The sequence below is a fragment of the Sorex fumeus genome, unplaced genomic scaffold (genome assembly GCF_029834395.1).
Source record: "Sorex fumeus unplaced genomic scaffold, SorFum_2.1 ptg000009l, whole genome shotgun sequence".
Classification (NCBI taxonomy): domain Eukaryota; kingdom Metazoa; phylum Chordata; class Mammalia; order Eulipotyphla; family Soricidae; genus Sorex; species Sorex fumeus.
The window spans coordinates 24,454,956-24,480,082 of NW_026606066.1; the positions used below are offsets into that span (position 1 = coordinate 24,454,956).

General features: G+C 41.7%; 1 protein-coding gene across 1 annotated transcript in view; it reads left to right on the forward strand.

Moving 5' to 3' along the window:
• LOC130019691 (plasma membrane ascorbate-dependent reductase CYBRD1) overlaps nt 1–9,088 on the forward strand; it is a 32,735-nt gene extending 23,647 nt beyond the window's left edge. The window contains exons 3-4 of the mRNA XM_056110303.1: nt 6,833–6,987; nt 7,543–9,088. Coding sequence (XP_055966278.1) covers nt 6,833–6,987; nt 7,543–7,843 — 456 coding nt within the window. The 3' untranslated portion in view covers nt 7,844–9,088. The remainder of the gene's footprint in view (nt 1–6,832; nt 6,988–7,542) is intronic.
• The last annotated feature ends 16,039 nt before the right edge of the window (nt 9,089–25,127 follow it).

Sequence of the window (25,127 nt, forward strand, 5' to 3'; positions counted from 1 at the left end):
TCTGAAAACCATTTTCACTAAGATTCATAGACCACAGAATAAATATTCTCTCTCTCTTTTTTTTCTTTCAGTAATTCCTAGTTTTGTTTTGTTTTTTTTTTGTTTTGTTTTGTTTTTCTGGCCATAGCTGTGATCAGGGCCAACTCACGGCTCTGCAGTCAGGAATCACTCCTGGCAGGCTCAAAGAATCAAGTTGGGTGCTAGGGATTAAACCTGGGCAAGCCACATACAGTGCATCCACTTTACCCTCTGTACTATCTCTCCAACCCTAATATTTCTTAATTTTTCTTACATTAATTTTCTTAAGATTAGGGCAGAGACCTGTTTTGCCTATGGTCACAAGTTCAAATGACCAGTGTTGCCACATCAATGAGCACTATTTTGAAGCTCTGCTGACTGGGAACCCTGGTGCCTGTCCATGATTCTGGCCACATTGCAGCAAGGAATGACAGTGAGCACCGCAGAGGAGTACAAATCCCAGCAAACTCTGCAACTAAAAAGGAGATGTGGAGGCACCCTAGCAAGCCAGGAGGTGCAAGCCCTGGCAAGTCATGTATGAGCACTGCAGATCCCAGTGAGCACCATGACTCATAACATGCAGGATTCTTCTATGTTTATTTGGGCCTCACCTGGTGATATTCAGGGGTTACTCTGTGCTCAGGGCTCACCCCTGGGGACCATATGGGATGCCGGAAATCAAACCCAGGTCGGCCTCTTGCAAGGCAAATGCCCTACCCACTGTATTGTCACTCCAGACCTAATAACTTGCAGCCTTCGACTAAGCATTGGAAAAGAAGAAATAAAACTATAATTCTGCAGGTGACATAATAAACAGGAAATCTTAAAATCTCCACTTGAAAACTATTAGGAATACTAAAACAATCCGGCAAAGTGGTAGGCTACAAAATTAGTATACCAAATTCGATTGCAGTGTCCAGGTAGATAGTACAGAGATTAATTTGATTGCCTTGCATGTGGCTAGTTCCTTAGCACATGGTTCCTTTAGCATTGCCAGGAGTGATACCTGAGCACAGAATCAGGAGTGAACTCGAAGCATCACTGGGTGTGGTCCCCAAACAAAGAGTGTTTCAGGAGCCCAGAGGGATGGCTCAGTGGCTTTGAACCCCTGTCTTACACTTTTATGGTCTAAGTCTAATTAGAAATCTGACCACGTGCACCAACTACAATCCTGAAAGCTCTGCCGTCTCTGACCCCAGGGCCGCAGATGCTTTGGGGCCACACTGCAGCCAGGTGTGCTAATGTCTCACAAAGGTTCACAATCACCAGTGAGCACCACAACTGAAAAAGGAACAAGATGTTTGAACACCATGGCCAGGAGGTAGGATCTCTGGGAAACACTTGTGTGAGCAAGTCCCCCAGGTGCACTGCATGAGCCACACAGCTAAAGAAAGCCGCTCCTAGCTGGCATTGCAGCTGAGTGTGTGGGCACCACGACCTGATGTTCCGTAACCCTTAGCAAGCATCAGGACCAGATGTGTGGGTACCCATTACCACCCCCACACAATGACAAGGGGGAGAAAACATTACAGTTTTTTAAAATAAGTAAAATTTAAAAGTTTGTCCCTCAGATCTGTTGCATGTCTAACTGCAAACAGAAAACAAAACAAAACAAAACCAATCAAGAAAACAATCCCATCTGCATTGCATCTTTTAAAAGTTTTGGAATCAATTGAAGAGAGGAGGTGAAAGACTTTACGTTGACAACTCTGTCTCTATTAAAAGAAATAGAAGACACAGGAGCTGTGAGAATAGCATGTGATCAAGTTTTGGAAGAATAAGCATGATTAACACAACCATCCTATTCAAAGCATTCTATGGATTTAGTGCAGTCTCTGTCAAAATGCCCATGGCAGGCAACCTAGAGCTAGGATAGGGAATAAGGCATTTGCCTTACCTGCAGTTGGGCCTGGTTCTATCTGAGCAGTGCCAGAAGTGATCCCTGAGCACAGAACCAAGCATAAACCCTGAGCACTGCCAGGTGTGGCCCCCAAACCAAGCCAAACAATTCTCATGGCATTCTTCCAGGAAATAGAGCAAGCATTACTGAAATTTGTATAGAACCGTAAGAGATTTCAAATTTCCAAAATAATCCCAATAAATAAAAAAACAACAGAGGCATCATGTTTCCTGATTTCTAACTACACCACACAGGTAGTAATCATAAATTTTATAGATCTGAAATAAAAAGTTCTATCAGTGAAATAGAACTGAGAGTCTGGAATTAAAGCCTCATGTAGATGGACAGTTAATATGCAACCAAAGAGGCCAAGAGCAATAAAATGGAGAAAGTCTCTTCAACAAATCATGTTGGAAAAACTTGATAGAAACATGCCAAAGAATAAAACTGGATCATATTGCATGGCATGCATAAAAGTTAACTCAATATGTATTAGAGACTTGGATATCAGATCCCAAACCATAAATACATTTGACAAAAACCCAAGCAAATCACTCCATGTAACGGACTTTAGTGATGTCTTTAGGAATTACACTCCCACAGCAAGGGAAACAAAAACAAAAAAAAATGGGGGGTTATATGAAATCAAAAAGCTTCTTCACAGTGAAAAGAACTATCATTAATACAAAAAAAAGGACTGGTGCCGGAGTGATAGTACAGCCGTAGAATGCTTGCCTTGCATGCAGTTGACCCAGGTTCAGTTCCCAACACCATATATGGTCCTGGGCCCAAGCACCTCCAGGAGTGATCCCTGAGCACAGAGCCAGAGATAAGCACCGTAGAGTACAGCCCCCAAACAAAATAAACAAAAAGACATCCCACTAAAGGGGACAAAAGGTTTACATACCATACATTTGACAAAGACCAATATCAAAGAAATATAAAACACTCAAAAAAGTCAGCAACAGCAATAATAAAACAAACAAAATGGTCCAAAAATGGGGAGAATAACTAAACAGGCATTTCCTCAAATAAGACATGCAGAGAGCCAAAGGGCTTATGAAGAAGTGTTTGTTATCACTGTTTATCAGGGAAAGGCAAAACAAAGTAACGCTGAGCTGTTACCTGACTCCTGAAAGCAGGGTCTATCTCCAGAAGGCCAGAAACAACCAGTAATGGCAGGGTGTGGAGGAAATGGGGCCTCCTCCACTGTTGGTGGGAAAATCAGTCCATCTGTCCTCTATGGAAAGAGGCCAGTGTGGTGAATTCTTACGGTATTAAGGATAGATTTAGCTTTATTTATGATCCAGTTGTTCCACTCCTACAGGTCTATTTCAAGTATACAAAAATACCAGTTTGAAAAGCTGTGCACACCAATGTTTGTTGCAGCTGTATTAACAGTAGCTAGATTTGGAGGCAGCCCTCCAAATGCCCAACAGCAGATGACCTATTGCCATTCATGATCGAATGAATGGAACTGTAAGGGGTCAGTTAAGCATAACTATTCAGAAGTAAAAAGACAAATATTACAGGTGATTTCACTCATCTGTGGCAAATAGAGAAGCAAAACAAGAAATGAGAACGAGCTAAACTATTGGACTCCAGTAATGGAACTGAGATTATCGGAGAGAGAGGCAGGAGGAGCCTAATGGACTGTGGTGGAGGGAAATAGGATGTTGGTGATGTGTGGTGCATGGTAAGATACACTTAGAAAAGGGCTAAAATTGTACCCCTAAAACATAAACTGTCATGTAAACCAATATCACCTCGATAAAAAGAATAATGACGAAAAAGCAGTATTCTTCAAGTTACTAGAATTTAGTAAAAATGCAGATTCCTGGGTCCGACTTCCAGAATTTCTGGTTTTGTGGATCTTATGTAGTCCAGGGATCTCATTAGATAAACAACTCAAGTGTTTTGGTGCATGACTTCTAAGAACAGCACTTCAAGAACCACTGACTTAAAGCAAAAAAGAGATTTTGTAATTTCAGGTCACTGGAGTTCAGTGAAAACTAAAGACCTAGATGGTTAGTCAGTAAAAATGTTTCTCTTCTTTCCTTTTCTTTTCTTTCCCTTCCCTTCCCTTCCCTTCCCTTCCCTTCCCTTCCCTTTTTCCTTCTTTCCTTCCCTATCTTTCTTTTTCATTTTTTCTTTTTATTTTGCTTTTTTGGTCACAACCGGCGATGTACAGGGGTTACTTCTGGCTCATGCACTCAGGAATTACTCCTGGCAGTGCTCAGGGGATCATATGGGATGCTGGGAATCGAATCCGGGTTGGCCACATGCAAGGCAAACGCCCTACCTGCTGTGCTATCTCTTCAGCCCGCCTGCTTGCTTGCTTGCTTGCTTGCTTGCTTGCTTGCTTCCTTCCTTCCTTCCTTCCTTCCTTCCCTCCCTCCCTCCCTCCCTCCCTCCCTCCCTTCCTTTCTTCCTTCCTTCCTTTTCTTTCTTCCTCCCTCCCTCGCCTCCCTCCCTCCCTCCCCTCCCCTCCCCTCCCCTCCCCTCCCCTCCCTCCCTCCCTCTCTCCCTCCCTCCCTCCCTCCCTCCCTCCCTTCCTTCCTTCCTCTCTTTCTTTTTTTCTTTCTCCCTTTCTCTCTTCCTTTCTCTTCTTTTCTCTTCCTTTCCTTTGTTTTGGGTCACACACAGCTGTGCTCCAGGTTTACTCTTAGAAGGGCAGTGGCCACTCCTGGCTCGTTGCTGCTTCCTAGGGTTCTTGAGGGGATCATCTGGCGCTGAGAATCAAACCTGGACCTTAGCTTCCAAAGCATATGCTCAGTCCACTAAGCATTCCAGCACCCTTTTCCGTTTTCCTTTTAAATATAAGTTCTCATCATTGAAAGCATTCTTAGTGGTCAAAATGAGATTTAAGAGAGCTAAATTACCCTGGATTCAGTAAACAAACTTCTAATGTTCCACATGTTTAGAACATTGAAACTTATAGGATTTCTGGAGACACATGATAAATCCTAAAAGAAATGAAACAAAAATGCTAAGAATCCAAAGAAGTTTTTTAAAAAATCATGGGGAGGGGGAGAAGTAGGAACACAGTATATGAAAAAGTATATTTCTGTGGGTAAGCAACTAAAAATATGGTGACTTACAAGAATGTATTTGTGCAAAATCTTTGACAGTCATGTATCCGAGCCACATTTTTCTCTAGAAAACACAACTTGGGGTGAGAAAGTTAGTATAGCTGGTACAGTGTTTGCCTTGTACACAGCTGGCCAGGGTTCAATCTCTGGTGTTCCATATGATTCCCCAAGTACTACCAGGAGTGATTCCTGAGTGCAGGGCCAGAAATAACCCCTGAGCAGCACCAGATGTGGCAAAAAAAAAGACAATAACTTGGAAAAAAAAAAAAAAAACTAAAACTTGTGCACCAGGAAGCTATGCTTCAATACTAATAGAATCACAAATTCTAACTCCAGGAGAATTAGGAAAATTCTGTATCTCCAACAGGATTCTTTAAATATCCCCAATTATAATCAGGCATTTGCAGTATAAAATGGACAATGAAAAACGCAAACCAATGTTAATTGTTAATTGTTATTTCTTCCCATTTCTTCCCATTCCCTATCAGCTCTTTCAAAATGAACTAAGGCCTTGATTCCCCTCTACCTGTATGTTTCCACTCCCCCCACCCCCCATTCGTCCTTTGAGGTCAGTTAGGAAAGGTGAAAAGTTATGATAATAATGTTGGGGGGTTTTTTCTTCTCATTCTCCATTTGCCTTTTAATTATTTTGCTGGGCTGGTAGGGCCTAAATCGGTACTGTAAACTATTCCATTTTAAACTTAATAATTCAGTAACCCGTGTGTTCCCAGCAGCACTGCCCTTAGGGAATCCCCGGGGCCACACGGGTGCAGTTTCTGGAGAGCCACAGCCCTTTGTGTTCCAGCACCACAAGGAAAGATGACTCCCAGGCATCACAACAACAGAGGGGAGGGAAAGGGAAACCCACCACCAAACTGTCCTCTCTGCAGAGAAACATCCCACGGGGGACTTGCTTATCAAGAAACTGGAGAATAGAGAAACTCTTTCTTTCCCATAAACCAGAATTGTTAACTTCTTTCCACCTAGTTGGGTTTTTTTTTTTCTTTCTTCAGGTTGAACTAGCAGTGAGTGCCATGGTGATTAGTGTTTGTCATTTAAAGTCTGCTTTAGTAATTTAAGGTATTTCACTTCCTGCTGGGCAACCTTTAGGAAATTAATAGAAACAAACCGAGTACCAGAATGTTTAGGGTAGCCTTGTTAATGATCAGAGAAGACTAGAAGTAAGAACGCATATAAATGATGTCATTTTGTTAAAATACAAGCCATTAAAGAAGAAAAAAAAGAGAGAAATGTGTTGTTAGGAAAGGATCTTCGAGATACACTAGAAAGGGAAAAACATGATGCAGAACAAATATATTTATTGTAAGACAACATGTAAGACCATATGTTTGTGTGTAGATAAATTTATAGTCCACGTATATATTATGCCCCTCTCGGAGAGCCCGGCAAGCTACCAAGAGTATCTCACCCGTACGGCAGAGCCTGGCAAGCTCCCCGTGACGTATTCGATATGCCAGACACAGTAACAACAAAGTCTCCAATGGAGATGTTACTGGGCCCGCTCGAGCAAATCGATGAACAACGGGAGGACAGTGATATATATATATATTATACACACATATTCATGGATACTTATATTGGTATAGATAGAAATTTTCTCAAAGGATCATTTAGAAAGTGATAGTAGGTATAACCTTTGACTGGTGGAAGTGGAGTGGGGAAACTTACTTTCTATTTTATTGTCCTGGATTCTATACAGAAGTTTTCTTTGTTTTGCACTTACAATTTTTTTAAAGGATGATCTTTAAAATTCATTAAGACTTAAAATTAGAGGATGACCTTGCTACTCTTTTATGCTTAGCTTCTCCTAGGTTTTCTCATCTTTCTGCTCCCCTGGGCCCCGCCTTCGCTCCGAGAATTTCTCATGCCCATCCACGTCTATTCAGGACTTGTCATCTTTGGAACAGTGATTGCAACAGTGCTTATGGGAGTGACTGAGAAACTGATTTTTTCCCTGTAAGTTGTACACCTAATAGACTTAAACCATAAGATGTTAAATACTTGTTCATTGGGGAAAGTACCTAGAAACGTAATGACTTTTGATGTTAACATAGATTTGAAAGTAACTATTTAAAGAATGTATTATACAAGTGTAAAGTATCACTTCTGGATTTTGTTTTTCGCTTTTTGGGTCACACCCGACAATGTTCAGGGGTAACTCCTGGCTTTGCACTCAGGAATTAACTCCTGGCTATACTGGGGGACCATATGGAACGCCGGGGATAAAATCTGGGTCAGCCACATACAAGGCAAACCCTATCCACTGTACTATCTTCTGGCCACTATAGCATTTCTAATGTTGGAAGAAGGGTAAAAAATGAACAGATTGTAACAGTCAGGTTTTTTTTGGGGGGGGCAGGGGTGGGGGGGGTGGGGAGTGGGGGAATTTACACTGATACCATCTCACTGTGCGTCTTGAGCATGAAATTCAAGAGTGCTTGGTAGGTTGTTGTATGGCCTTATTTGTGATTAGACGTCCTCTCTTCTTTTTTTTTTTTTTTTTTTTTATAGGAAAGCCCCTGCATACAGTTCTTTTCCACCTGAAGGCATTTTCACAAATGTTCTTGGCCTTCTGGTTCTGGTGTTCGGTGCCCTCATTTTCTGGATCGTCACTAGGCCTCAGTGGAAACGTCCTAAGGAACCAAATTCAGTCCTTCTTCGTTCAAACGGAGGTGCCGCAGAGGGAGCAGAGGGCTCCTTGGCAATCAACCTCAGCAATGCTGATAGGGCAGATTCTGAGTTAAACAGTGAAGCTGCAGCTCGGAAAAGAAACTTCACCCTGGATGAAACTGGCCAGAGATCCACCATGTAAAGTGTTGTAGAGATGTAAGCCTAGAAGGTTCCTAGAAAAACTGACTCTACAGCTTAACTTCTCCGACTGGGAGAGGTCAATGTTTGTTTTATTTTGTTATGTTTTAGTTCAGTTTGGTAACATTCAAGATTTACAAAAAAAAATTAAAAATAAAAAGAACAGATATTCTCAAAAACTCTACTCCAAAAAGACATGCACTCTCCTATAATCATTGCAACAATAGCCCAAATCTGGAAACAACTCAAGGGTCTAAGAACAGATAAACTTTGATACATGTACTAGTGGAATACCACTAGGCTATAAGAAATGAGAAAATCATGCAATTTGTTGCCACGAGGATGGAACTGGAGGGGATCTGCTGAGTGAAATCAACCAGAAGAGGGACAGAATAAGAAATGATGATCTCTCGGGTGTGGCATGTAAAGAAGCTGAGTAAGGGAATAACAAACGGGCCAAGGCAACAGAACCTAAGAACTGGTCTTTTTCTTACCTTGGCAGGGAGGTAGGTAGGGAGCAAAAGTTGAAGTGGGGATCCTGAGGTAGTAGTGGAGAAAGGGGTCACTGGTGGAGAAAATGTTTGTGGTGCTGATACATTGTATGCATGACTCTGTATCATTAATGGTATCCTAAATCACAACAAGCTCAGAGCATATTTATGTTGCCAGGCATCAAGGAAGGTAGACTCAAGTAAAGAATGTTTCTACCTACCTTTCTGCTACACCCACCTTGGCAACCAGCACTCTGGAAAATGCCTTGATCAGGTCACTCCTAAGCTCAGCACAGGCGTTGTGGGTCTGTCATCCTTCCCCTAGAGAAAAGAATTTCAGGAGAGCACTAAATAGTGAAGCAAGGTAGTTTTTATGGAATGAAACTTGCTTAGAAAGGTGTGTAGAGACAAAGAAGAAATATATGCCAAAGAGGGAATGGAGGACTCTTGCCTTGTGCACAACAGACCTGGGTTCAATCCCCGTATGATTTCCCTGACACTTCCAGGAGTGATCTCTGAGCCAGGAGTAAGCCCTGAGCACCACTGGGTGTGACCTAAAAACAAGAGACTGAGATGTCCAGTCTTCCCACTGCTGCCACTCCCTTCTCTTCAGCTGCTTTGAGCTTAGATTGTCCAGAGAAACCAAGGTTTCTGTTAGAGCATTTTGGTCCTGTGATTGGGCCACCGGCAATCAAAGAGATTGTTTCTGATAGGACTGGAAAGTAGTTTCTAAAACTTCTCTTAGTCCCAGGGCGTCAAAAAAAAAAAAAAAAACACCTCGGATTTGGGCTACTTTGCGAACAAAGTACTTTGCATAGATAGATTATATGCCTGGATGCTGGAGCAGCATACATTACTTTATGAACCTCAAAGAACTCTTGTCTCCAAGTTAATATTCTTATTTTTAAAAGTACTTACATGCACTTACTATGTACCTAATATTATTCTAAGCACTTTACAAATATTGCTCATTGCCCCAGAAACCTGATGCCTGGATACTGTTATCTGCCCTGTTTTTCAAATATGTGTTTGGAAGTTTGACGAGGTGAGTAACTTGCCACCTATGACCAAGGCTCCTTAGTGGGGGAGCAAAGGTTCACACCCAACAGGCTGGCTCCTCCATCTATCATTTGACCACTGCACTCATCTGGGTCCCCCCCACCCCCTGTTTATACTAATTTGTACCTTCTTTGACCCTCCCGTGGGTAAACCTCAGCAGCTGGATTATAGTATCATTGTTAAAGTGTGTTTCCTGGCTCTTTGTTCCAAGGTTCCCTCGTAACCAAAGACTCATCCATACCTGTACATAGGTCATAGGTATACTGTACCGCTGCCAAAAAGCTGCGACCCACATTGATGTACCTTTGCTCTGAAATGATGCCTTGGTGACTGAGAAAGATTTGTAGCTTTCAAGGTTAACCATTGTTATATCTGTTCTTAGAACCATTGGTGACTGAATAGCTTGGGGTTTGGAAGGAGGAAATCACTGTCTGAAGACCTGTTGTTGTTTTGAAACAATAGTGGGGGGAGAAAATTTGGGGGGATTTCTAGAGTTTCTGATTCCCCGTATTGAATTGCAACTCAGTAATGACAATTTTTGTGCACAGGAATCTCTGTTTAGGCTCTAAGCTGACTGAAATTAAAAATCTAGAGCAATGCCTGTGCTGACATGATACTTTTCATTTTGGGGATTGATTGGGAGGCGGGAGTGGGGGAGGTTCCCTGCAATTTTAAATTGAGAATGTTAATGTAAACACAACCTACTTTTTATGCCAAATATACTAAACATTGTTGGTGCTTAATGAATTGATTTCCTTTAAGCTTCTTGAATAACTATTTAAAGGATATCTTGCTGTAATACTGCATTCTTCTTGTTTAATTCTATTTCCAAAATTGGACAATAGTTTCAGAAGAGTCTCCAGTGCTTGGTCTAATGCCTGACACATAGTAGGCACAATTAAATTCAATATGAGTACCTCATGCTACATATTTTAGTGCTAAGAGGAAGGAGTAATTGTGTTGTTATGCAAACATATTTTGATAAATGGATATTTCATTACATAAAGGCGCACAAAAATTCCACAAGATTTTTTAGGGGGAGGACAGGTCAGTGACAACCCCAAGAATCGAAGCTGTCATTCTGTTTTGTGGAGGCCAAGAAAGAGGATATTAATGAAAAGTTAATTATGGATTCGACACAAGAATATTCTTTTCCATTGCAAAGTGTTTGAGCAGAACTTAGCTCTTTCATTTTCTCTTTTTCCTGGACTATTGTGAGGGTAATCTTACAGATATTAGAGGAAATTCTTTTCTTTTCCAACCTTTATGAACATTGTAAAAATATATCTAGAAAATCTTTCTTTTAATGGACTTTTTATTCTAATGATAATTGTACCTTTATCTTTCAAAAGTGGATATTTCCTTACCTTAAGTGTCTCTCCCCAAAATATCTTAGTAAAATCCCAGAAAAAGAATAGGGGAAAAGAAAGCCTAGGGTATCAATTCCAAGCAAGTGATTGAAATCTCTCCCAAATAATTATAGCTTATAACATCTTCAGAGAGAGAGAGAAAGAGAGAGTGAAAGAGAGACTGGCACGGTTTACCCCATAATCTAATTTCATGGAGAGGGTGGGGGTTGGGGTGTGCTTTATTTTAACACTCATCTAAATCAACACTAAGACCTTTGAGCAACTCAAATGAATATACTTTTTGAATAGTATCAGGAGAGCATACTTCCTATGCTGTTGAGTCTCCCTGAATCCTTCTAGAATTTTTTCCTGTGGTCTCATTTAAGCCTTGCTCGTTGGTAACCACACCTCAGATCTAAAAAACCAAAGAACAAAGAAGGGATTTGCATTTTTAAAAAACAACTGGTTTCTACTTTCTTAAAGGATTAAACAAAGGGAATGTCTTGTTTTTAATTAGGCACTTTGCCAGCCTGAGTTGGAAATTCCATTGCAGTACTGACCCAACTACGAGGTCTAAAAGTTCAAAGAAGTAAAACTTTATGCTCAATTTTGTTGCCCTGTGATGGGATTTTACTCCTTGTATGTCCCTTTTCAAGATAAATAGAATCCCATTACTGCTTTATCTTAGAATCACACACAGAAAAGTATAGAAGAAAGAAGACTTATTTTTTTCCCTTACAAGGTACCTGAAAACATGTAGATTTCTATGTTTAAAAATTGTCTTTTTATCTGAAAACAATTATGGGGGAGGGGATTAAATAGTTTGAATATGTTATAATTTTGTAGAAATTATGCATCTATATTTTCCTGACTTGTTTTTATATAGTAATAAAAGTTATTTTGGAAACTGGTGTATGTTATCAATTTTTCCAGGCTTAGAAGGTATAATGTTCAAAAATTTCTTTCCCTTGCTTTTTTTTTTAACTTGTTTGTCTTACTTTTGGTGCCAAGTATTGAATCAAAGGTCTCACACATGCAAGGCAAATGTTCCACTACTGAGTCACATCTTCCTTCCTTCCTTCCTTCCTTCCTTCCTTCCTTCCTTCCTTCCTTCCTCCCTCCCTCCCTCGCTCCCTCCCTCCTTTTTCTTCCTTCCTTTCCTTTTGTTTTTCCCTCTTCCTTTCTTCTTTGACACCCGGCAGTATTGAGGCTACTCCTGACTCAGTGCGTGGGGGCTACTCCCAGCTTGGTGCTCAGGAGACATTCAGTCCTGGGGATAAACCCAGTCTTCCTACATGCAAAGTCAAGATTGCATTCAGCCCTTGGAGTCTTCTCCCTGGACCAACAAGGAACTTTTCTTAAGTTTTTTTCCTCCTTTATTGAAAAGCCGTCAGATTTCTCTCTAGAGTGTACTCTGGTTATTATATTTTAGCTTTTATATTGCCACAAGGATCAGAGGATCATTTGGAAACTGTTATGGGACTGAACTAGAACTGTAGCCTGTAGCGTTGAAGGAGTGCATAGATGTGGATGTCCAGTACTGATACAGTTTAAGTGGGCAAAGCACAGATGAACTTTTTTTTTTATAATTTATTTATTTATTGAATCACTGTGGGAAAAGTTACAAAGCTTTCAGGTTTAGGTCTCAGTCATGCAAATATCAAACACATTTCCCTTTACCAATACTTATTTTTCACCACGAAGAACCCCAATAAACCCCCAACCCCCCCATCCCTCCCAATGCCTGTGAGGCAGATGAATTCTAGTTAATACTCGATCTATTTTGACTAGCTTCATTGTTTCTATAAAAGATGCACCATTATTATTTAGAGTTTACCCCCCCAAATCAGACATGCTGAAAAAGCATTGTGAAATGATTTGCTTTCTACAGCTGGGTTCAAGAATTAAATGATGTCTTGAATCACGGCCGCACGGTTTTGTATTTCTGCTATTTTACTTATTAACCCTGGAAGTATTTCTACTGAGAGTCAGATAATTAAGAGATTGGTTTCTGTGCTCTGGAGCCATGGCCGTGCCGGAGAGCCGCTCGTGGGGGGCAACTGGTGATCTCGGTAGGGCGTGAAGGATGAGCCGGGAATGCCCCCCTTCCCATGAGATTTTAGTCGCCCCGTCACCACCGGCTCATACCTGGCTTTCCATAAGGCTCCCAAGCGGCTGCCATCTTTCTTTCCAGAGGCCAGATGAACTTTTGAAAACACAAACTATTGTGAAATTCTATGGCATTTCTTGAGAAAGTACCTAATTCATCTGCCTGAGTTGTTTGTGTTTTACCCAAATAAGAAAAAGGATCATGAACATCAAGTCATAAGGGGGTGGGTCTTCCCAAGCAGTGTTAGGAGACCCTGGGGCTATTCCTTGGTATATTCAGCACTGTGCTAGGGCCACCAAGGCCATCTTGGCAGTGCTGGGACTTGGGGAGACATGCAATGCCAAAAACCAGACCCAGCTCTTTGAGTTATCCCTAACCTTACTTAACCTGACTTAACCAGTTACAGTTTGAAATTGCTTTTTTGTCTTATGGGAAATATTAATGATATTTTATGTTGTGTAGCTATAATAGCACCATATTACTCTACCTTCTGTTATGTAGTAAAGCTATAACACTGTGTGTGAATTTTTTTGGTTTGTTTGACTTTGGACTATACCCAGCAATGCTTAGGACTTACTACTTGCCCTTGCTCAGAGATCACTCCTGGCAGGGATCAAACCTGGATCAGCTGCATGCAAGGCAAGACTCATGCAAACTGTACTATCGCTCTGGCTCCTTGAGTTTTTATATTCATATAAATATCATATGACAGACATAGTATTTTTGTTTGTCTGAACTGGAGTGATAGCACAGCGGTAGGGCATTTGCCTTGTGCACACCCGGTTCCTCCGCCCCTCTCGGAGAGCCTTGCAAGCTACTGAGAGTATCTCGCCCACACAGCAAAGCCTGGCAAGCTACCCTTGATGTATTTAATATGCCAAACACAGTAACAACAAGTCTCATGATGGAGACGTTACTGGGCCCGCTCGAGCAAATCGATGAACAACGGGAGGAGCATGCTACCGTGCTACCGGGTTTGGAGCCACACCTGGTGCTCAGGACTTATTCCTGGATCTGTGCTCAGGGATCACTCCTGGTTAGACTCAGGGAACCACATGGGATTGCCAGGGATAGAACTTGAGTCAGCCATGGGCAAGGCAAGTGTCCTATCCACAGTACTATCAATCTGTCCACCTAAACATCATATTTTGTCAGTGATTTATGTGTCTTTCATCTTTCATGGTAGAGGGGCACACTCCAGGCAGAGTTCAGTCTGTTGTGTGACATGCTCAAGAATCACATCTGCTAGCGCTGGGGGGTCACCAGGGCTAAATCTAGTGGTGCTCAGGGATCAGACTCACTGCTAGCTGTTTGTTTCAGCACGTGAACTCTCCCCATTCCTGATTTGAATGATTCATTTCAGGGATACAGTATATTTCATTTCACATTGATTTGAATTGACATATATTTTGATACCATTGTGACTCAAACCCATACCAAATGATTTCACATTTTTTAGTATTGAATTTTCAGTCATACTAGATTTGTCCTAGCACCCACCTCCCATGCTTCTTGGTTCTCGAGAAGCTATTCCACTGACCATCCTATTACCTACACTTCTTGAGCCACAGCTGAGTAGATGAAGGCGGAAAACTTGTTCCCCAAGTCCAACCTTCCCATGACTGGACAGCACACTGCCAGTGGCCTGGCAATGAAAAGAGGATGTTCAACTTCATTTCATTTCAGATTGAAAATTGATAATTTCAGAGAATTTGGATTCTCCTCTTCTGGGAACTTGATCTGAGAAATACTTTATAAGTCAGTGAAAAAATTGATATTGAATGATCGTCTAGACAGGGGCCCGGAGGATTGCTTTATGGTTGGAAGCCTGCCTCATGTGCTAGGGGGAAAGGCAGTTTGAATGGAGAAAGGACCACTAAATCAATGATGGTTGGAGAGATCTCCTAGGATGGGAGATGTGTGCTGAAAGTAGATAAAGAACCAAACATGATGGCCTCTTGGTATCTCTATTGCAAACCATAATGCCTAAAAATAGAGAGAGAAAGAGAGAGTAAGAAAGAAAGTGCCTACCACAGAGGTAGAGGTTGGGGTTGGGTGGGGGTGACAGGAGGGGTACCGGAGCCGTTGGTAGTAGAAAATGTGCACTGGCGAAGGGACGGGTGTTCGATCATTGTATGACTGAAACTCAAGCATGAAAGCTTTGTAACTTTGTATCTCATAGTGATTCAGTTAAAAAAAAATTAAAACTAAAATGATTGTCTAGAGACAGGGCCCATGAGGGATTATCCAGACCAGGCATCAGAAAATAGCACAAAAGGAACCAGGTTTTATGTGAACCACAGCACAGTGGGTAGGGCGTTCGCCTTACAAGCGGCCAACATGGCCGACCCGAGTTCGATTCCTCCACCCCTCTCGGAGAGCCCGGCAAGCTACCGAGAGTATTCGATATGCCAGACACAGTAACAACAAAGTCTCCAATGGAGACGTTACTGGGCCCGCTCGAGCAAATCGACGATCAACGGGAGGGCCTTTATCTTACCTTACCTTACATTTCTGTTGTAACTGTTTCTCTTGTAATTATTTGGCGCTACCACTGCAATCAAAAGAGGCCTCAGAAAATAATGAATGTTATACCCCGGAGAGGCAAAAAAGTATAGTTGAAGCGACACCTGCATTTGTCTGTTCATTGCAGCACTGTTTACAATAGCTAGAATATGGGAAAAAAAAACCTGAGTACCCGAGAACAGATGACTGGTTAAAGAAACTTTGGTACATCTACACAATGGAGTACTATGTAGCTGTCAGAAAGGATGAAGTCACAAATTGAAATTTACAAACAAGTGGTACTACATGGAAAGTATCATGCTAAGTGAAATGAGTCAGAAAGAGAGGGACAGACATAGAAAGATTGCATTCATCTGGGAAACATAAAGTAACAAAATAGGAAACTAACACCCAAGAATAGCCAAGATAAATACCATGAGGTTTATTCCATGGCTTGGAGGCCAGCCACACACTCTAGGGGTAAAGGCAGCTCAGATAGAGAAGGGAGCACCAAATAAAGGGTGTTGGGAGTATCCTCCCAGGATGGGAGAAGTATGCTGAAAGTAGACTCTAGACCAAACATGATTGCCACTCAATGCATCTTTTGCAAACCACAGCATCCAAAACGAGAGAGAGAGAACAAAAGGGAGTGCCCTGCCACAGAGGTAGGGTGGGATGGGGGGATAAGGGGGGTGGGGAGGGATACTGGGATTAGTGATGGTGGATAATGGGCACTGGTGCAGGGATGGGTGCTTGATCATTGTATAACTGAAACCCAAGCACAAAAATTTGTAAGTCTACAACTGTACTGGTGTTTCACTAATAAAAAAAAAAAAGAAAGGAAAGAAAAGAATGAATGAGTATGACCACATTCCATGAAAGCCCTATGGACAAAAATAGGTGGCACCCACATTTGACCTACAGGCCAAACTCAGCCCATTTTGGGGTTTAAATGATAACAAAATAGGAAGTGTTTCCAATGTATGTTCTGAAGGCTTTTTGCATTTTCTCAGGGGCTTTGTTGGGGGTAAAAAGAAAAGCTTGGGGACTGGCGACAAAGTACAGGGGTTAAGATTCCAAGCACTGGGTCCGGAGAGATAGCATAGCAGGCAAGGTGCTTGCCTTGCATAAAGCCAATCTGGGTTCCATCCTCAGCAAAACTGAGCACTTCCAGGAATGATTCCTGAGTACAGAACCAGGTGCAACCCCTGAGCACCACCAGATATGGCCCCAAAACAAAATTAAAAAAAAAAAGGTTCCAACCAACCATCTAAGGCTAAAAGACCCAGAGAAGGAGGTGCCTCAGGGACAGAGCATTTGCCTTTTATGTGGGAGGCCCTGGATTCAATTCCTGGTGTTGCAGATAATAATAACTTGAACAAATAATAATCACAATAAAAGTAATAACAAATAAAAGAGTCAAGCAGGAAAGTCAGCTACTGTTTGTTTCAAGATAGTTTATTTTTGAATCTGAACAATGTACCAAGATAAACATTCAAATGAGGGGAACCGGAGAGATAGTAGAGTGGGTAGTGTGCTGCCTTGCCTGTGGCCAACCTGGGTTCAATCCCTGGCACACAGTACAATCCCTGGTTCCTGAGTACAGAGCCAGGAAGAAGTCTTGAGCACAGCTGGGTATGGTTCAAAACAAAATAAAAACCAAAAACGTTCCAATGACTAATGAATTAACCTTAAATATTGAAGTTAGAACCCAGTGGAAAGGCAAAACATGCATTCCTGAACTTTGAGCTATCTTTCTTATCTCTCCAGCTCTCAGAGAGCTTTAACATTTTTTTCTCCCATTATTTTCAGTTTTTATTCGTGGAAGGTTTTCTTCAATAGAATCTATCCCTCTATTCCCAGAAATCAGGCCTTTTTTTTTATTGCTCATATGCAGTGTGACTCTGAAAGACATAGACTATCACACAAAACAGGACTTTTCTGCCTTTCAAATCTGAAGACTAGAGCCTGGCTGCAGTTAATGGTGACGTATTTTCCTTTTTTTTTCCCCCATTAATTTCTGTGGACAAATATTGGCCTTTGGAAAGGCAACTGAAAACCATGGATAGAGCATTTGACTAACTTATTTTAGCTAAAGAAGAGTAGTTGTTGTTGTTTATTTGTTTTGTCTTTACTGAAAGAGCTGCAGGATAACTGCTTGGCTTTGGGGAAAGCAAATCAGCTAAAAACTTTACTGAAGCTGTTTTTTTTTTTTTAAATTAAATCACCATGAGATACAATTACAAGCTTTCATATTTGGGTTACAAAAATTACACAATGATCAAACACCCATCCCTCCACCAATGCACATTCCCCATCACCAATCTCCTCAGTATACCCCCCCATTTCCCACCATCCCCCTGCCTCCATGGCAGACAATTTCCCTCTCTACTTTTGGGTATTATGGTTTTCAACACAGACACTGAGAGGTTATCATGTTTGGTCCTTTATCTACTTTCAGCACACATCTCCCAACCCGACCTATGCCTCCAACCATCATTTTCTTAGTGATCCCTTCTCTGTTCCAGCTGCCTTCTCCCCGGCTAGTAAGACAGGCTTCCAACTATGGAGCAATCTTCCTGGACCTTGTGTCTACTGTCCTTGGTTGTCTTTACAACTTCTCGCCAGCAGACCTCACTCATTATCCACTTAGGTTTAATGTTTCCCTAATTAAATGCTGTAGCAAACATACCAGTGTTAAGTACCTTACAATTAAAGGTGAGTGTTTGACCTTCCTTATCAGGTAAGAATGGAGAGGGAACAGTGAGTGCTGTGATCTTCATTTAAACACCCTTCAGGGCCAGGGATATGGTACCAGGAATATGGCAAGCTGCATGGCATGCCCACCTGGTACCACATGGCCTCCCTGGGGTGGTCCTTCAGGGTCTGAGCAGCACCACACCCTCAGGTGTCCCATTGAACTGTCTACCTGATTGGATAAGAATTGCCAGGAGTGGGGGCCAGGGAGATGAGACAGAGGGGAGGGCACTTACCTTCACATAGCTCACCTGGGTTCAATCTCTAGCTCTGTATATGGTCCCTCGAGCCCAGTCAGGGTGATAGAGGAGCACTGAGCCAGGAATAAGCCCTGAGCAGTGCTGGGTATGGTCCTAAACTCTCCTCTCCCCATAAAATAAAAACAAAAATAAATTGGAGTATATGGAACAAGTGATCCTTAGTGATTACAACCTTAAACCAAAAGTCCTTCCTTGCACTCTTTTCATATTCTAAATTTCTTTTCTTAAAGGGTTCTGGAATGCCTCAATGAATTTCACTGAAGAACCGTTACGCATTGAAGTTACTTAGCTGCACAAATAAGATTTTTCTTAATCTAAGGACCAAAGCAATGGTATAGCGGGTGAGTGCTTGCAATGCATGCAGCAGACCCAGGTTGGATCCCTAGCACCCCATGTGGTCCCTTGAACCCCTCTGGGAGTGATCCCTGAGCACAGAGTAAGGAGTAGGCCCCATGTCCCCAGAAAATAAATGGAAGATTTCTTAATCTACAGAGAGACAGAGAAAGAGAAACAGAGAGAGAGAGAGAGAGAGAGAGAGAGAGAGAGAGAGTAAGCTATGGATTAGAATAGAGTCCACCTGGTTCAGAACAGTTCAGAGGAAGGGTGCAAGAGAAGAAACTGTGAGTCAGAACAATAGGAGGAAGTATAGATGATGGAGGAAAAGCCTAAGGCACAATAGTCCAATGTCTGTATTCCTCAATGTACAATTCATGATTCGTTTTAGGCAGCAACAACTGGGAATAAGGCTGGAGAAATAGCTCCAAGGGCCGGAACACATACTCTGTATGTGAGAGAACCAGGTTCGATTCACAGCACTGCCTGGGTACCTGAACACTGCCAGGAAGAACTCATGAGCACTCTACCAGGAGTGGCCCCCAAACTATATATATATATTTATATAAACAATGTTTATATATATACATAAACAATGCACATCCTGTTTCAGGGAGTTTGGGGTCAACTGAGGATTGATGCCAGATTTCCTGCTTCTGCACTCCGTGTACCTTTCTTTCAACCTGCAGCCCCTCCATGTTATATATATATGGCTGGAGCAATAACAAACTGAGTAGGGTGTTTGCCTTGCACGCAGCTGACCCAGGTTCGATTCCTCTGTCCCTCTCGGAGAGCCAGGCAAGCTACCGAGAGTATCCTGCCCGCACGGCAGAGCCTGGCAAGCTCCCTGTGATGTATTCGATATGCCCAAAACAGTAAGAACAAGTCTCACATGGAGATGTTACTGGTGCCCACTCGAGCAAGTCAATGAACAATGGGAGGACAGTGCTACAGTGATAAATTTGTGCGTGTTAAAGTTCTCAACAGTGTTTATAAAGAACTGAACAGTGTGTATGTGTCTGATATTTCTGCAAGACAGGGATACACACAAATAAGGTCTTTGAATATTGATAATGTGCATAATGATTAAGGCTAAAGCTTTTAAGAAATATGGGGAACATGAACCAAAATCAATAGAGACCTCTTTTCGTCTAGAAAATGACACAGACTAAACATTAACAAAAAGGACACAATGATGTCATGAAAAGTTATTGTTTGTCCTTCTCAAAGGAAATTTATTTATGTGACCAGGCATGGAATTTTATTAAAGGAATGTCAATTATAAACAGGTGGGAAAAATATTTGAAAAATCCCATGTAAAGTTATAACAAGTTTATAGAAAAAAATAAACGTGATAACTTGTTTAAGGTATCTAGATTGGAGATTGTTTCATGGCAACAGATAAATGTGTTGATGTATAAATATCTACTAGAGATAGCTGCATATCTTAATAAAATCTTGTCACAGTGACGCTACTTTTTGCATTATAAATTTTAATTCAGTTTTGGTTCCCTGCTTTATCATCGCCTTCTGAGACCTTCAATAAGTCAGTCATCTGAGCTTCAGTTTCTGCGACTATAAAATGGAAATGAAAACACTTACCTCTGGAAAATCATTTATGAAGATTATATAGTAACAAGGAAAAGGATGGTCTATTGTAGTTTATAAAACCTCGATTCAGATGATTACGACTGTAAAGATGTGCAGATGAGAAATAGATGGACTAGATTAGTGGATTCAAAAGTAATTTTTCCTTCAATATTCCAAATTTCTATAACATTATTTACTTTAGTCATGAAAAAAGTGGACAAGGCTTAATATTCAAGATACATTTCCAGTTCAGACTCTAGAAGGGGTTGGGCGTTGTTTCCTTCCCAGCTGTTAAAATCCTACCCAGGTCTCAGAAGAGGGAGCTCAGACAATGCACATCCTGTTTCAGGGAATTTGGGGTCAACTGAGGATTGATGCCAGATTTCCTGCTTCTGCCCTCCCTCCGTGTACCTTTCTTTCAACCTGCAGCCCCTCCGTGGTATTTGAATAACCAGCAGGGAACTTTCAGGCCTTGAGATCCAGGGAACTGGTGAAATGCCAGCTGGGTAGGAAACCGTCCTCCAGCTATTTCCTCTTCGCCAGGTGGAGCAGGTCGTCTTCTGAGTATGTGGTGGGTCCTACAAGACCCAAAGGCAAGTATCAGTATGAAAGGGAGACCCAAAGAACACACAGATACGTGAAAACCAAAGCGGAGACTGGAGTTCTGGAGCCATAAATCAAGCCATGCTAGAAGCCACCAGAAGACGCCAAGAGAGAAAATGATTCTACCTTTGCGCCCGTGGAGCATGTGTGCATCTTGATTTCTGAGTTCCCCACGGCCACCAGAAAATACATTCCTACTGTTTTAAGCCACTACATTTTTGGTCATTGGTTCTGGCAGCCTTAGGAAACTAACTTGATGACTGAATCTCACAGTCCTAACATAGAATTCGAATTTTTTTAAACGTTTAAAAATGTAAATGTCGATATTTAGCATTGTTTAGAAATATGAATGTATTGATAAGCACCTAGAGAAACAAAAGAGAATGACAACAACCAAAGTTGGGGGGGAGTGAGCCCCATAAAGTAATGGATAGAAAAGAATAAACTGTGGGTGTCAAAAGCATCCACTGCAGAGATAATATAGTTCGGTAATTCCTTGTTTGATAATTTCACTGCTTTGTAAGCTGTGTGGGAGGGTCAGGAAGATCTATATCATATTTTATGCCATTGTGTAGGACTCAACTGTTTAATAGTCATCGCATTTAAAATTTTAATTTTTTTTTCTGTGCTGGAGAGCTAATCCAGAAACCTCACACACGCAAGGTAGGTGCTGTACCTTTGAGCTACATCCCTGGCTTCTAAATGGAAAGGATTTTTGTTTTGTTTTTGTGCTATACCCAGAGGTGTTCAGGGGCTACTCTTGTTAGTGCTTGAGAGCCAGGATTCAAACTGGGGTCATAGCCACAGACTCATGCCAAGAAAGTGCCTTAGCCTTTATACCATCTCCCAGGTCTGTCGCTGTCACTGTCCTCCCGTTGTTCATCAGTTTGCTCAAGTGGGCCCAGTAGCGTCTCCATTGTGAGACTTGTCGTTACTGTGTTTGGCATATCGAATATGTCATGGGTAGCTTGTCAGGCTCTGCCGTGTGGGCGAGATACTCTCGGTAGCTTGCCGGGCACTCCGAGAGGGGCGGAGAAATTGAACCTGGCTCGACCAGGCCAGCCACGCGCAAGGCAAACGCCCTACCGCTGTGCTATCACTCTAGCTCCCTCTCCAGTCTAAATATATATATATTTAATTTGGCAGGAGGAGGGGGAAGGATTTGAGGTACATCTAGTGATGCTCAGGGGTTACTCCTGGCTCTGCACTTAGGAGAATTACTCCTGGCACTGCTCCAGGGACCATATGGATGCTGGGGATGGAACCTGGGTCAGCTGCATGCAAGGCAAACGCCCTACCCACTGCACTACTCTCTCTAGCCCTAAAAAAAAATTAAAATTAAAATTAAAAAATTAAAGGACAGGAAGTGGCTAGGAGAGGCTCCGAGGCCAAAACACCTGGTTGGCAAGCATGAGCCCCGGGTTTGATCCCCAGGAAAGCCTCTGCTGTCTGTGGTCCCCAGTGCTAAAATGGATTTCTGGCCAGATCACAGCCAGGTGTGGGCATGTTTCCTTCCCCAAGAGCAGTTGTGCAAACAACATTACGAAAAGGAGCGGGACCCCCAGGGAGCGCCATCACCAATTGTGCAAGCTCCATGGTCAGACACGTGTGTGACCTTGGGTCATCACCCAGCAGCATCCAGAGGGGCAGAACAAGAAGAGATAACATTAAGCAAGACAGAAAGAAGGCTGATAATCTTCTGAGGTGTGGACTTCATTTTTGAATAATCCACAAGCTTTCAAATGTCAGCCCGAACAACATGATCTGGTGCATATATATGTGCTGACACTTAATAAGCAGGTGAAAAATCACTTTGTTAATATTCAGTACTCTGGTGTCATTTATAAATAATTCCAATAGTAACCTTTTTCATCGGGAAAACACCTGTACAGTGCCAACTCTGATTACTCCCTGTGGATATTGCTAGGCTAAAAATTAATATATCATACTTTCCAGAATGACAGACTGTGGGCTGGAATAAGAGAAAACAGTAATTTATAAGATGGAGTAATTACTGGAGGATCCAGGTACTATTTACAGACTTTCTTCTTTGTTCTCAAGCCAACAAAATTATGGAGTCCACATTCCCAGAGTCCTTTATTAGCCGTAATCTTAGGTTGTCTATCAAAAACAATAGTGTTGTGGATTAATAAACACCACAAACCCATAATAAACCGCACCGGCCCTTGTTCTGCCCACGTAATAAGAGAGTTCGGTTGGAGCATTAGCCAGTGTGACTGACTAGCTGGACTGTCCAGCATTTGCCCTCTCGCTGGCTGCGGTATCTAGAATTTCCACCAGGTGGCAGCAACTCCACAGCTGCCAACCAGTGGCCTCCAAGGAAGCCATTGGACTCAGGCGACCATGGACTATTCTGAAACGGCCCCCCCTTTACCCGCCCCCCCCCCCCCCCCGCCCCTGGGCCAACAGCTTGGTAACGGTTCAGCAGTCAGATTCAGCTGTTCCTTTACAAACTAGGATTTAGAAAGACATCCGAACTATGATTAATGGAAAGGCAACAATGACTTGATATCTGACTTAAGAGTATATATCTTGTTTGGTCTCTTTAAAAAAAAAAAATTACCCCCGCTTTTTTTTTCTTTTAAAATAAAAAAAAAATACGTATTTTTTTTATTCTGTTTCCCAAAAGTGCATTAAATATAGTTAACTCTTAGTAATAAGATATGCGATTACATTGGAAAGGTTTGATGAAAATCATCAATACATGGTCAGAGAAGAGTTTTCAAACAATCAACATTTTATAAAGGGCAGAATGGTTCTGGTCATCTCTTCTTGTGAGTCATTATTGCTGAAACCGAGGTTCAACTGGGAAGTTTCAGAGACAGTCTCCCGTCTGAATCCTCTAACACTGCCAAATTTGGAAGCTCTGAATCCTTGAGCTCCACGAGACCCCTACATGATGATTAGAGCGTATCCTTAGAAATTTCTGAGCTGAGGCTGAATAACTTTCGAGATAAATGAAGATTCTCTTGCATTTCTCAGATGTAAATATGCTCAGCATGCCTGAGGCCTATAGAGAAAAAGCCATAAGCTGGGAGAGGCTTTCACTGAACATTATAGAGACAAAGAGTACAGAATTTGAAGTCTGGAGAACAACCATTTAAACCCTTTCTCTCAGGAGCTGTGGGATTTGGGCTGTCTCTTCTCTACAATGAGCCTAAAAATACCCCTCCACTGATTTTCTGAGCTTTCATGAAGTTGAATAAATAATCTAGGTATTCGATTAATACAACAGTTAAATAAATGGGAGAGAACTTTAAAAACTTTACTTTTGTAAATATCATAAAACCATAAATAAATAATAAAATAAAATAAAAGGCCCTCCCGTTGATCGTCGATTTGCTCGAGCGGGCCCAGTAACGTCTCCATTGGAGACTTTGTTGTTACTGTGTCTGGCATATCGAATACTCTCGGTAGCTTGCCGGGCTCTCCGAGAGGGGCGGAGGAATCGAACTCGGGTCGGCCATGTTGGCCGCTTGTAAGGCGAACGCCCTACCCGCTGTGCTATCGCTCGGATTTTGAAATAAAAAACAGATAGTAATGGGTTTAGGAAAAAAAGATCTCTATCTTTCCATCTGTACAGAACAGTGGTTCTTAATTCTGGGGAAGTTTAGAAAATTCCTGAAAACTCAATATAATTTTCAGATTTAGGACTGAGATCAAAGTTTTTGATTCATTTTAAATTGGCTGGTGCTAGGTTGTAAGATAGGAGTCTATGGTTTGGGGGGTGTTTTTTTTTTTTCATTTCGTGGCATTATTTTATTATTGTTATTTTAAAATTCTTTTTTTTTTAATTTATTTATTGAATCACTGTGGGAAAGGTTACAAAGCTTTCAGGTTTATGTCTCAGTCATGCAAATATCAAACACATTTCCCTTTACCAATACTTATTTTTTACCATGAAGAACCCCAATAAAACCCCTCCCCCCACCCCTCCCCGTCCCTGTGAGGCAGATGAATTCTAGTTAACACTCTATCTGCTTTGATTAGATTCATTGTTTCAATAAAAGATTCACCACTATTATTTAGAGTTTACCCCCCCCCCCCCAAATCAGACATGCTGAAAAAGCATTGTGAAGTGATTTGCTTACTACGGCTGGGTTCAAGAATTAAATGTTGGTTTTGGATTTCTGCTCTTTTACCTATTGACCCTGGAAGTATTTCTACTGAAAGTCAGATAGTTAAGAAATTGGTTTCTGTGTTCTGGAGT